Source organism: Aythya ferina, assembly GCF_964211825.1.
Source record: "Aythya ferina genome assembly, chromosome: 6".
Taxonomy (NCBI): domain Eukaryota; kingdom Metazoa; phylum Chordata; class Aves; order Anseriformes; family Anatidae; genus Aythya; species Aythya ferina.
In genome coordinates, this window is record NC_140303.1 from 24,461,257 (window position 1) to 24,476,060 (window position 14,804).

The 14,804-nt window shown below is 34.9% G+C and overlaps 1 protein-coding gene across 12 annotated transcripts in view; it reads right to left on the reverse strand.

The window, feature by feature from the left end:
- SLC4A10 (solute carrier family 4 member 10) overlaps positions 1-14,804 on the reverse strand; it is a 181,171-nt gene that overhangs the window by 40,133 nt on the left and 126,234 nt on the right. For 10 of the 12 annotated variants that reach the window (XR_014694506.1, XM_084524194.1, XM_084524193.1 and 7 more), the window contains 3 exons: positions 6,942-7,033; positions 2,316-2,473; positions 63-150 (listed from right to left, as the gene is read on the reverse strand). Coding sequence is in view for 11 of the 12 variants with exons in the window: in XM_084524194.1 (XP_084380320.1) it covers positions 63-150; positions 2,316-2,473; positions 6,942-7,033 (338 nt within the window). In the remaining variant the exon portion in view is untranslated. The remainder of the gene's footprint in view (positions 1-62; positions 151-2,315; positions 2,474-6,941; positions 7,034-14,804) is intronic. The other 2 variants (XM_084524191.1, XM_084524189.1) reach the window with 1 other exon arrangement.

Here is a 14,804-nt window from a genome sequence, read left to right on the forward strand (position 1 = left end):
TTCCCTATTATACCTTTTCAGTCAGTACAAAATTACTAAAGCCAACTCATGAATAAAAATACCTCATCTGTCATTAGTGTTGCAATTGATCTTCCAATCTCATGGTATTGTTGCCCTTTACCCAATGGTCCAAGAAGAATAAACAAAAATCTGCAAGTTGAATAAAAATATTGTATAAGGCAGATGGATGCAAGTAACTACATACATACATACATTACAGAAATACTTATTTAAAATTGGACTAGAAGAAACTCTGTCAAACACAGATACAAGTTTTTGGGGCCCAATAACATGCATCCCAGGGCCCTAAGGGAACTGTCTGATGTAGTTGAAAAAACATTCTATGTCATATTTCAGAAGTCATGGCAGTGAGGCAAAATCCCCGGCAACTGGAAAAATAGGGGAGATTTAGATTAGATGTGAGGAGGAAATTCTTCACATGGAGAGTGGTGAGGCACTGGAACAAGCTGCCAAAAGAAATTGTGGATTCCCCATCCCTGGAGGTGCTCAAGGCCACGCTGGATGGGGCTTTGGGCAACCTGATCTAGTGGGTGGCATCCCTGCCCATGGCAGGGCAGTTGGAACTTGATGATCTTTGAGGTCCCTTTCAACCCAAGCCATTCTATGAAATATTATTTATAGAAGGATAGAAGGATGTGAGGATCCTTCAAGATCCTCACATACATATTTAAACATGAAGCTCTACTTAGAAAAAATGTGAAAATAACTTCCAGAAATATGTCATAAGCTTCACAGTCAGACTTGACTGAGACTATCAAAACCTCCTTACATAAGAAACCTTATCTTACAAAATAAATATATGCAGTTATAATCTAAATACAGAAAACTCTAACATAAATTTAATGTTAGTTCTCTTAATTTAACAGAACCAATTACTTCATTGTTTCTGTTAAATTTTATTACTTTATTATATGTTAGTATTAATGCAATATCAGGGTAGTGAAATTACCTCTGAATAAAAATAATTCTAAAATCATTTTTTCTCCCATTAAGAAGGCTCTAGATAGCCTCTACTCTGTGCTTAGGGTTCTCTAACATGCATAGGATATGTTCAAATGAAATAATTTCCAGGTTTGCTTAAATGCAAAAAAAAAAAAAAAAAAAAAAAAAAAAAATCGACTGTTTAATATTATTAAATTATTTTAAAACCAAACTTTTCACTGAAAGTAGTTTTCTTAATTTTTCATTCCTTAATTTTCTTTAGGCCAAGTGGGAGGTTGGGAGAGGCAGTGAAGAAATGGAGAAAGGCTTTGGAAGTTTTTTCAAAGCTAAGTCTCTCAATGTCCCTTATACATATGCATGAATCAGAGAAGATGAAAAAAGTCATATCCAATGTAACTACAAATTAAACAAAATTTATTTTATACTAATACTATCTGACTAGGAGCACGGATTTAAGTCTCAGTATTTCATACTCTAGATGAGTGCCATGAACAACTGGAATACAGTACTGTTGTCTGCTAGAATTCTACTTTAACATAAACAAAAGAGGGAAGGAGAAAGACACAGAATATATGTATACAAAAAATAAAAACCGAACAAAAACTGAAAGCCTGCATAACAGTTAAACCAGTGAGCTCAGACATGGAAGAATCAGACTGGAATTCTGAACCCAATCAGCCCCAGCAGGAAACAATATATCTGCAGATCTGCTTAAAAGCTTCATATTGGTCTCCAAAGTCTATTTTAGACATGACAATAATTCCTTATAAACTGTTCTCAAAGCCAAAGTACTTTATTAGAAAAGGTTTCGACTAAGAAAAAGATAATCTAATAAAAATTTATGGTCAAAAGTCACATTCACTTTCATGAAAGTATCTACAAAGTAAATTTTAGAGGAGCATGGTATTTACAGCATATTTTTCATCCATTTGCTATCCCTAGTTAATCGAATCACGAAGTGTTTTTTTTCTCTTTAATTATTTCCTGTATCTTTTTTTTTTTCTTCTGGACATAATTCTGCAGTATCACACAAGTAGTTTCAGTTCCAGATGAAATAGTCTACAACATTGCTTTGCTGCTGCTTCAGCTTCCTAATATTTCATCTGCAGCATTACCTGTTTGTATAGGATAAATTCTGTCTTGTAGCCTGACAAGCTATCTTTTCTACTTCTGCAAGAAATGATTTGCTTTGCACACCAACAGCATGTTTCTGAATATACTTATGCATAATTTAAAGGGCAGATGGCAAATTTCATAACCCAATACATGGTGAAACTCACTGAAGGTGACATCACCCTGTCTCCACAAGATACTTAGAAATCTAACACAAAGACACACAAATCTAACTGTACCTAGTTGGAATTGGAACTTCAGCTAGTCCTGTAAGCAGCACTGCAGGAGATAACCTAACAAAAGCAACAACTGCACGGTCCAGGAACTCCAATTCACCAACTAAGATGTTTGATGCTTCAGCTCCAGGAGGTATCTTTTTCATGAAGTGTAGGTCAACCTAGGAAAACAATATCAAATTATCACGGAGTTATTTACAGGGATATTTTTTTCTCCTGTTTTGGCCAATGATGGCATTATATTTTAAATTTACAATTATTTTCATTATTCAGTTTCTACTACTCTTGTCTGTCATGTAATGTTTCAAAAAATAAGAATGTTTCTCAAAAAAAAAAACGATTTTTTGATATTTTATTAATTTTATCTTGTAAACATAGTTAAAGTACTCCATAAATAAAGGCAACAAATAATTTGGTAAGAATCCAATATTAATTTCCTATTAATAATTTTAACAAAAATCTTAACAGAATCAATAATTCATAATAGAATAATTAATAGCAGTAGAAGAAATTAAGACACCTCATATTTCCATAATTAACAAGTGTGGAGATCATGAATTCATATCTTATAGTTGTCATGTTATAATATAAGTGAGAAAAAGAACAGGCTCCACCACCCCAAATTTTCCTTCTACTGCTCTAAGTGAGATCCATTTTTGTTTTCATATTTGGTGGAAGACTTCTGAAAACAAGAGAGAATAAGCTATCACCACAATTGTCTCAAGAGACAAAACTAAAGGAACAAAGCAGAACAAAAATTTTGGAGTTTTAAGGCTATGGTGTTGACTTTTCACATGGGGCAGGTAGGAAAAGAAAAGAAGCAGCTTCATTACAACATTGCTATGTAAGCTCTAGGTATTTGCCAAGGAATGTGTTTGTGTTTATTTTCTCAGTACCAACCTACAGTTTATAACAAAGATTGACGTGAAATAATGGAGTATATAATGTATGTTTGATTTCATTATACACCAGTATTGCCTACATTTCAAAATGCATGAATTTTGTCATTTGCTTTCCTTTTATTAATCTAAACACAACAACAGCAACCAAATCCAATATAAACTGTTAAAGTGGACCATTTTAATGTCTATCTTACAGCCATCTGTCAGTACTAGTTTGCATAGTTTTTGGTAATATTTAGAAAATTGTTTTCTTGCAAATGGCTCTGGCACTAAATCAGAATTCAGATATAATACAGTTCCCTCTGTAAGAAATCTTATTTTTCTAAGATCACAAAGAGATGCTACCATAAGCTAATCAAGAATGACAAACACCTCACTAAGCTATGAGACAAATATCAAATCAACCTGAAAGGTTGGAGTCCAAGTACTTCATCAAAGTCTTACTGAAATAATTTTTTCTGTTCCCCACTCAAATCACAAAATGACTCTCCAGGGTTAAATACAAATCCCAAACAGATTCACGCCGCATCTATTGGTGGCATTTTAGGTCATTTCTACTTGAGAGAAAGCAAGTAATCTTCCAGGCACATGTACCAATGTGCACTCTGTACTGATTTTACTTTATGAATGGATTTAGCATTTAATAAAGTCTTGTGCACCACATACTACAGTTGTCACCCAAAGGTCCCATCAACATACAGATCACAGGACCAAGACTCAAACCTGAAAGCAATACTCAATCCACTGTCTACCAGAAAGTATTCCTAGACACATTTCTAGTACTACTGATAGCTTGAGAGTCCAAAATGTTTAAGGTATTGAACTGAGCCCCAGTCAAAAGCAAAGAAAAGCATCAAACTGGGTAAATACATGCAAACCTGAGGTGTAACTTCTGCTATTTAACAAGCACAGAGGTAACCCCAAGTGAGTTTGGTGCAAGTGTAGCAGTTACATTCTGTAAACACTCCTTCTAACCTATCCACCATTCATCTCTTATTGCAAGAAGTCTTTATTTGGAGAGACATCATGTACATCTTAATCTTAACCCTTACTTGAGCCACATTCATGACTTGGCATTTAATAGCCCCAAAAGGCTCCTATTAAAACATCAAAGTAAATGACCAATGTGGAGTCCATTTCCCCCCCCAGGCCACCTCGAGGAAGGGAGAAGGAGGGGAAGGGCTCCCACAAAACCAAATATAATTTGGCATGAAGACAAACAGAAAATAACCAACATCACTCTTTAAGAAAGTCCTGACATGTATTCATCAAATTTACTTATAAGCAGAGCTATCGAAAACAAAATGTTCATATCCAAAATGTTCAAAAACAAGTCAGTTATTTCCCATGGTATTTGAAAGACCAAACTCTATCAGTATTGGAACTGCAGTTTTGATTCAGAAATACTGTTTCCACATGAAAACAGAAATGTTGCCATGAGAAGGGACATGGCTGCAGTCTCTTCATGCATTTCATATTTCAGGACAGTTGAAGATCATGTCAGCCTCTGTTAGAAGAAGCAGAGACCAGCAATTGTTTAGCTGCCATCCCCATCCTGCTCACAGACACAGGATAAAGTAGTGCTGTGACAGACCATTTAGAACACACTCATACTACCCTGGGAATACAAAGGCCTCACGCTGTTCCCAGAGGAAGAGGAGCAACACATTTATAAGTACAAACATCAGAAACTAAGTCTTCCTCGTTATGCTACTGAAGTAACATTCAACACTGCTTTTCCTGATGTCTCATGTAATTCAAAAATAGATACCAATACAATGAACACTGTATCACTGCCATATTCACGTTGTTGATGGTTGAATCAACTCCAGAATTTGGAATATTAGAAGTAGCCCAAGCGAGACAGATTAGCAAAGAGAGAATGCGCAAGGTAGTCAAAGGTGGTTTTTGGTAGAAGGTAAATGAAATTAATATGTGGAACAAAATTAGAGCAAGAAATCACAATACTCAAAAGAAAATTAGTGTACTGCTCTACTTTCCTCTCAATCTGTGCACATAATTTCAATTATAACCATTGGGAGTTACTGCAATAGCACATTTCAAGGGGAAATTGTATTTCACTTATGCATCTTCAAAAGGATACATGCAACTATTTAAAGGTAGTCAAAAAAGGTATCTAGATTAGAATTCTTTACTGTTATTTCATTCCTGCAAATAAAAGCTTCTTTCACATTCCTGATACCCTTGTGGCTATCTAACACTACTGAGGCTAGCCCAAAGATACGTTGATCTCTTCTCATGACACTTTAAATAGGGAGAGCTCTTTTGATCAGCTAAGCTGTACAACTAGTGGCTGAAGGATCAGATGATGCAGCTCCATTCTTGTTGAATAAAAACTATGCATATAGATAATAGACGAGGATTTTGATCCAACAAGACTCAAAGCAATTGTGAAAATATGCAAAAAAGCATGACTGAAAGTCGCGTCATTCACAATAGTTTGTTGTGAGCATCATCTCTGCACAGCTTAATGTTGAATGGCCAGCTTTATCTCTATTTGATATCCTTTATTAAAACGTTATACCTTGATATTAGAACATTTACAAAAACAATTAGTTTTTGTTAACGATTTTAAAATAAATACCAGCAAACCAAAATTATAATTGACTTTCTATATTCTTAAGTATTTTTAAAGAATTAGCCTGCCTTTTTTTTTTTTTTTAAAGCATGTGACAGTTTATAGATCAATTTGCTACCTCTGAAGAAACATGGTCCACAATACATCCCCGGCCCTCCTCCTTTCTTCGCACCATCTTTAACAACAAGATCTGTTTCCCATCTTTATTTCAGCCATATACCATTCCTAGTCTGGCATATTCAGTCAAGAATTCAACTGGTGCAAATAGCTACTGCTGCTAGGAAATATCTCTGGCACCAGATGGAGCAATCACATAACTCTACTTTTAGCTCAGCTGCACTAACATTAAGATTCAACAGACACAAAGTGCTGCTCTTCAGAATTTTGGTTTAAATTACCTTTCTTCACTTACTCAACCTTTGTTGTATTAATGTGTCAGTTGAAGCCATCTATTCCTGTCAGGTCTGTCATCTGTATCTAACGTGACAGTTTGTTTTAGATACATACAGACTTCTTAAACAAATTAGGATTCTCCTTTACATTAAAGCTGAGAAGCTGTTTGCTTTTCTTTGCTATCTAACATTGAACTGTCATTGCAATCTCCACTACTGAACAGCTAACATCTTTTGTGAAGTGTACTGAAATATCTTGGCTTGCAAGAAGTATTAAGTTATAGGTTTACAGAAACACATTCTGTTTGAGACATCTGGAATCCACGAGTGCAGGTTATAAAAAGCGTAGTTTGCATTCAGGCATTACTTCTACAAAAGTACAAATCTGAGAGGTAAATCCAAATTGTAAGAATTCTGAATTACCTTCCTTATTAAACAATTTTCTGTTCATTTCTAAAAACTCCCCCTACAGCTACATACCTATTGTATTGTTATGTAATAAATGTGTATCTATGTTCTTACATTGTGGTTTCCTGTTACCAGTAATTTATCAGGAAAACGAAGAATTCTTTTTTGTTAGATACAAACCGTGTGTTGCAGTAGCCATGAAAAATTTTAATGCTCAAGTAAAATTTGCACTTCATAGCTTTTCCTAATTCACATAGATTCATCTTTTTTAATTAAAAAGATCTGTTTGGTAGTCAGGAATCTCACTTTGCCGTCAGTAAACACTTACCTTGCTAAAGTCAACAGTGCTATTTTCTCTGCTCACATCATTTTTGTTTTCAATACAGGCTGGAGCAGACTGTGGGGAAACAATCTGACCTGCTAACAAAAAATACCATTACAGAATACTAACACTCACTTCTATAAATAAAGCAATATTCAATGAAATATTTGGTAGAATTAAGGAACTATACACATTCCATATCATATGTATATAATGAAACATCCAAACATGGCATTTTAATTAAATACTTAGAGTAACACATTCTCAAAAGTGAACATTTATCACATGCAGCTACAAATGGGAGAACATAACTTAGAAAATACTCCTGAATATTGGAAGACATATTCTTGAATATTGGAAGACGAACCTTCTGTGCCAATTAAAGCTTACAATGTTTAAGATATTACATTTGAAGAAAGTCCTGCATTTATATAATTTTTGTAAGTAATTTGAGGAACTGCCAAGTTTGGGGCAGTATCTGTCTGCAAGACTACTCCTCACTGAATAAAACAGGACTACTAATATCCATAAATTTACTCATGTGTAAAAGAATGTTCTGATTATAAAATATACCACAAAACCTAGCATAAGAGTGGGATGCTATAAAAATAGTAATATTGGAAATTAAGATGATTTCATCTCAGTATTGAACAATGGGATATTGACATGTATAAAACAAATGTTTCAGCAAACATTTTCAAAAAATTTCTGTGAGGATTTAGTATAGCATTTTTTTGGAAGTTTTAAAAACATCTCAAGATGAGAAGAGTTTAAACATGCCTCAGTCTAATGTAGGAAACAGTAAGCCTTGTGACCAGCTAAAATTTGTCAACAAAAGCTAAAAAAGAAAAAACAGAACTAAGTAACAAATATAGGTCACATAAAGCATATATTTACTTAATGCTCCTGTACATAGCCAGAAGACACCACACACACACACTGAGGGTGTGGGGCTAGCAGTAGGGCATCATGCAAACCCCATAGGTTAACTGGACATTCCCTGCTTGCCTTTACTCTTACACTCTCCCTGGCATGTGAGACCTGCTCACAGCTCTGAACACCACAACAAAGTACAGAAAGAAGTGCTAAGTGTACGAGCCAACTATCTCTTACTGCCCTAACACATACCCAGGAATAACTGCAGAGTCCAGCTGGCCCAGAATCAGCATCTTGTGCCCAGCATATATTTGTTTCCATAGCAAATAAAGTCTCTCATATGACTAAGAAATGATGATGTGAAAACACTGGTTCTGGTGAAAATCAACCTAAACTTGCATAGTAACAAAGACCATATGCTCAAGACATATGAAGATAAAGACAGTCCTAAGCTAGGCGCGTTGTTTGGGCAATTCAAAAAGCCATGGTGTGTCCGCCCTCACATCTTTGTTAAATCCATTTGCAGTCTAAGCATATCTTCAGCCAGTTGGGAAATGGAGCACTTTGCAGAATCCAGACCTAACAGAACAGGAGACACACAGAAGTATCTCAACCATGGCCACAAATCTACAGTGTCCAGCTTCTGTCACAGCTGAGCAGTGCAGTATCCCTGGCTAACTCTGGTCATGAACTGAGCTTGAGCAAAATCGAGTTGAGAAACTTGCTCAAGGAAAAGGTTGATTTTCATGAAAATCAACATTTCATTTTCCATTAGGCAAATCTCCCACGCCACAAAACATTTATTTGACTTGTGCTGCATCCTGGTAGCTTAGCCAGAGAGATTTCACTTTGACTAAATACAGGCACAGAATGTTCCAAAAGGTATTAGTAAAAATCTTATTATTAAACGTATCAATCTTTAAAATGTAAATTCTTTTATTCTCTTTCTGATTCAGGACAAAGATCAAAACAAGACTAGAAATTAGGGCTTTTGTTCAGCACCACAGTGAAACAAGCAGGAAAGTGACAGAAAAACAGACATTACTATCATGTTAACCTAGCCACATAGTTAAAAATAAGTCAAGATCAGTATTTTCATATGACAAAAATTATGGATTAACTTCAGAAGGCAATATATTAATGAAACTTAAAAGAATTTACATAAAAATAAGACTATGAATTCCTAAACTTAGCATGGGACAACCTTTGCCAATTAGAAGCCAGCAATTCTTAAATATGCAAGATAACAGGCCATGCAACATTTCTGTTTTAATTAGAACTTTCAGAAGATCCACTGAGTTCTATCATTGCTCCACCATCATCACTCAGTATCCCCATACACTATATCTCATACCATAATTTTTTTCTGTATTTTTTATTTGGCAGTCTTACAAAATTTTACAAGAACTATCCTGTAGTATTATAACTTTCAAAATAGCATATATCTATTGTTTTGATGATAATGTACATAATATGCAAAAATGTATACTATAATGTAACAAAAAAACCCTCACAGTGATTCTAAAATAGGAGCCATAAAATGCACAGGGAACATTTCTACCTTAGCTTATTCCCAGGAAGCCTTAGACTTGCTTAACTCTTACTTTCTTCCTTTTAGAAACTCCTCTATAATCTAGGAACTCTATGAATGGTAATACTTGTAATAATTAGTCATACCAATATACACATTATGTTATAAAGATGTTATCCACAGGAAAGCAAGAGAGGTAGTAGTTGATTGTCTTTCTGTTGCTAATTATGGATTTACATTTGAACTTTTTTCTGGACCCATAATTTCAAGAAAATGAGAGTATGGGTATCTGCCAGGGAGAAAAAGATTCTGACCAACAAAAGAGACAGACCACCTATTATACTACTGAATTTTTACCACCATAATTTGAGGTGTCGAAAGCATCCTAAGCAACTACCATAATGGTCCAAAGGCTAACTTGTAAACATTGTGTCCACTTTTCCTTTAGGTAGTAAAAATATAGATGGTGGGAAATAAAAGCCACAACAAGTAAGTATGTAAAGTTTAAAGAATAGCATATGTTCTTTTTCTCTGCCAACAGAAGACCTCAGACTCTGATTTTCCCATATGCTGAAGTAATCTGAAAGAACACAAGTTTTACCTTGAGGCAGTAAGAGACGTTTAAATAGCTCTGTAACTAAAAGACAGCTTTCTAGATCTTGGAAAAACAATTCTATTTTTTCACTGGATTGAAAAACAATCAAAAGATACAAGGTAGAGAAGATAGTTAATTTCTCTTTTTACTATCTATAGGAATTTTTTTAAGTTTATCAAACACGCTGCGGGAATGCGTGTTCATAGTGCAACAATACAGTCTGCAAAATGAGAATCAGCAACTTGGTCTTTGTGTGGCCCTCCAACAGAAAAGGAAAGGCAGAAAGCAACTGCTTTTCTGGAGAGATTTTTACTCGTACACACATTTAGTTTATTATATGGCCATATATTTTGCACTTCAAACAGTTAGATGCTGTGCCATGGTGGCCCTCCCCCTTGCAGAAAGACTTTGAGACTACTCGTTTTCACATTTGGTAGCTTCCTGTACTCCAGAGCTACAAAGATGGCTTGAACTTAATTTTGTGTATGATTTCATGTTAAAGGAGACTTTTGAGGTGAATACTCTTAAGCACATGAGAAATTCTCTGTGGGATAGGACCAGAAGTATACTGATGGAAACCACGTGCATCACCATGCTACACTGGTTTTCCATTTATTATTCAGCTTTCAAATACATGTTGGCAAGTATGTATGTGCTTTATCCTCAGGTGTATTTCAATTTCAGCAGCTGATTGTTTTTTCTGAATGAAGGACATGGTTATTGGCATCATGGTAGTTCCATGAAACACCAACCAATTAAAGAGCTGTGTGAATGAAAAGGGGAACTGCCATGCTACACATTGACCAAAAAGAGCAAGCAATATGCATTTCCTCTCTGACTTCCACCAAAACCTTAGCAGTCACCACTGCATCAAATTGTTTCTTAAATACAGCTACACTAAATCCAAGTCTTACAGAAGTCCTTATAAAATCTAAGGTTTAAAAGCCTTTATTTATCCTGAGGTCAATCTACATAAAGCATCTGAAAAGCTGCCTTCTTTGAGATGTCATCAGAGAGCCATTAGGATTTTTTTAAGTACTAATCTACAGTATGGTATCATTGAAATACCCAGCCTACATACAAAGGAACTTAATACCTAACAGATAAAACCATGCTAAAATGGATGTTAAGGCTTATCTATGTATAAAAAGCTAATATCAACACAGTTTATAAAAGTTTTCAAAATTATCTTCTAAATTGTTATACATAAAAAGTGATTTTTTTTTCAGATAATGTGAAATTGCCAGAGCTTCGAATAGAGGAAAAATTCACACAAAACAATTATGTCATGCAAAGCCAAGCCATGTAAAATCCATCAGGTCCGTATTTGTTACACTAATTGAAGTTTGCATTTGCAGATACAGAACTGAACATTTTGAGACTATTAGTCTTATCAAATTAAAAAAAATAAAACAATACCAGTAAATTAGTTTCACATACAACATACTTTTAGTCCCTAAAATTGAAGGCTTCAGACATTTAGCTATGAACATTGCATTTACTAATCAATATCCAAGAGGTCTCTAGAATGCCAACGACAAAAACCAAGAACAGCGTTATTCAGACAAAATCACAGTTAATACAAATTGGATGCAACTAACACGTCAAAGGAATTTTAACCAGAAAAAAGTAGTCTACATTTTCTAAAGCATATATATTTTTTCCCACTCAGAAAAAAAAAAAAAAAAAAGTCTGATTTGCAAGCCAACTATCATAGCCTTCAGGCTTTTCACTGTAATTCGTAACCAACTTGCCAAATCTAAATGGACTCATTGTCCACCTAGGCCAAAAAGCAATGAATGAAAAGCACTAAGTTCTCCTAAGTACATATTAAAATTCTGATATAACAGAGCAGTGACACCATCTTTGCACACTGAATTGTATACATATTTTTAGGTATCTTGATAGATAATATTTTAAATCAATGGAGATCTCACAATGGGAGATCTCACTCCCACTGTACCCATATAACTGCAAGCAGGATTTGGCGTTTGCTAATGATACATAATAAAAGAGGATATGGAAGAAGTCACTTAACACATTTTTCTAATGGTAGGCCTCAACCTCTAACATTATTCACATGGAGTCATGCAGTTTTAACTAAAATGCTATGATTTGCAATTTTACAAATTGATGCAAGAAAATGGATTTACAAAGAAATAGCATCAAAAATTACTTTTTCCCCCCAAAACAACATTATTCCACACAAGCTTCTCATAAATGTGCCACAGCTGCTGACAAAGGCCTGAAGTATATTTTAATCGCTATGGCAAGTAGTTGCATGCTGTCAAGAAACTGAGATGAAGACATGGGTGTACATTTGAAATGATCTGAAGCCCAAGCAAGAATAGGTATTTATACTACCTCCAAACCTTCAGGGAGTTTACAGAACCCAAAGGATAGGAGATGAGGAAGATACAGAGATGAGATGAGCCTGTTAGAGACAGACACAACAAAGACAGAGCAAAATAAAGAAATACAAAGATGAATGATACAGTTTTATACATACAGATTATACATTTTATCATGGGTACAAGGAAATGTGGAGAAAGGATAATTATCAAATGAAAATGTTTTTAAATATAAGTTATATTTTAGTAATATAGTAAGTAACCTGTGGAAAATACATTTTGATTAAAATGCATACATTTGAAAAGAATATAAAGAAGTATTAGTTTAAACTAGAACCATCATTGGGCTTGGCTTCCCTGCAAGGAAAGCAGGAGCAATTCACCTGATCCAAAATCACCACTGGCAGAGAACTTGGGAATACATATGGCATTCACTGCGACCTATTCCCAGAACAAAGGAACCCGGTCACATACCTAGGAATGCCTCCCTCCCCTTTTCATGGGGCTCCAAGTACTGTCCATCTGTCTCCATATGGTAGTATTGACATCATCTGAACTTCACATGCTGTAAGATGGCACTGAGTTATGCCATAAGTGCTTGGACTGATGATTAGGAGAGATTAGGAAACTGAGGAAAGTAACAAAAGCCATCAGAGAACTGGTAATTTAGATTTAATTGGGATACCAAAACATGCTGTCCTCAATTAGATGCCCAAGCATAGTCTTAAACAACTCTGCAAGCGCTCATATTTCCATAAAACAATGAAGACGTCCAAACTGGCCAATCATACTAACTGAAGTAACTAGAAAAATGCTTGAAAGAGAACCTGTCGAAATAAACTGCTCCAGCAGCTCATTCCATTAACTATGAAGATCCCTAATTTAATATGCCATTGATTTCTTCAAGTTCTTTGGCATTTGAATAAACATCCCCTTAGAATTCCAAAATTTGTCAAAATCAAATAAAATGCATGGTATAATGCAATTTTTACATTAATAAAGTGTGTTCAGATGCCAAGGGAGAAGAAGCAGTTATAAATGGCATACAGAAACGGAACAGAAATCATGCACAAGATCACATTATTATGGGTAAAGAACACTTCAACGGCGTGCATGGACATACAATTTGGAAGTCGTTAATCCTGACATGCACCACTCCCCTAGTTCCTTCCTCTTCAAATTTAATCAGCAAAGGTCTGCTAGATTCCATTACATACACACACACACACACACTCTGAAGCCTATAGTAAAAGTGAAATAGCTAGTCAAAAAAAATTATATCATGAAAACTCCTTTTCCTAACTTCATTATCATCAAATCCACTACGTTCCTGTGCTTCATACACTTAAATTCTGAATTAAAGAACGCTTTATAGAAGTGGAGAGGCTTACAAAATTATTTTAGCATTCCTGTAACAATAGAAAGGTGTTGTGCATTTGCAATTCTTTTGACTTCTAAGACCATGTCGTGGGAACTCAGACACAGTTCTCAGATATCAGAGTGAAAAACTTATTAATCTCAATAAAAGAAGTTAAATTGCTCTCCAAACCAAACTTTCTAAAGTTGATTTACTAATGGCAAAGATTCCTATTTTTTACCTGCCTTTTAGAGCATTTATGCTAAAATTATTGCTACCCTCATAGCTAATAATTTGGGGTATTTGGTGTCAAATTGGAATAAAAAAATAAATCATTTTTGCTGCTCTTATGCCAAATTTGACTGTCGCTTTTTATTGGAACATCAAAAGCAGGCTTTTAATTCTCACAGTTTTGATGCTTAATGAAAAGTGAAAGTTAAACACAGCATGGCAGCATTAAAAATGCATGGTAAATCCATAGCACCCTGACATCTTAGCCCTGCAGAGGATGTGAAGAAAAGCCATTGTAAACAAAAGATAATACTACTAAATACAAAGCAAATTAATTAGATGGCCTGACAGACTCTTAAACAAAGAAAAAATGGAGGGAGAACATATGTACAACTATCTTCCAACAAAGATATCACAGGGGCCTGTCAGCAGCACAGCCATATATGGAATTCAAGTTTACATCTTCATTTTCAGACTTTATTCTTAAATATCTGGAATTGGAGACACCAGTAAACTAGAATAGTCAAGAACTTGGACAAAAAAAGGGGGTTTACATCCTCCACTGTATGTACCTCACAGCCTACATGGCAGGGACTTACTCCTCTGAACAACCTATTTCATGAACTACAGATCACTTTTTGTTTTGACCACTGATTTTTATCAGTTACACTGCCTTCACTAAACCCAAATTTAACCAGATTAAGAATTTTCTTATAGCCAGAAAAATTCTCTAACTTCCCCTGCATCATTCACCTTCCTAAAGGTGCATGTATCTCTGGACTGTAAGTTCATCAGTAGTATTTAAGATTGCCTGTTTTTCTCCCTACAGTTTTCTATGAATTAAGCTTCCCATCCAAAAAACAAAACAAAAAAAAAAAAAAAAACAAAAAAAAAGTAAAAGTAAAATATTTTACTATTTTAATACATT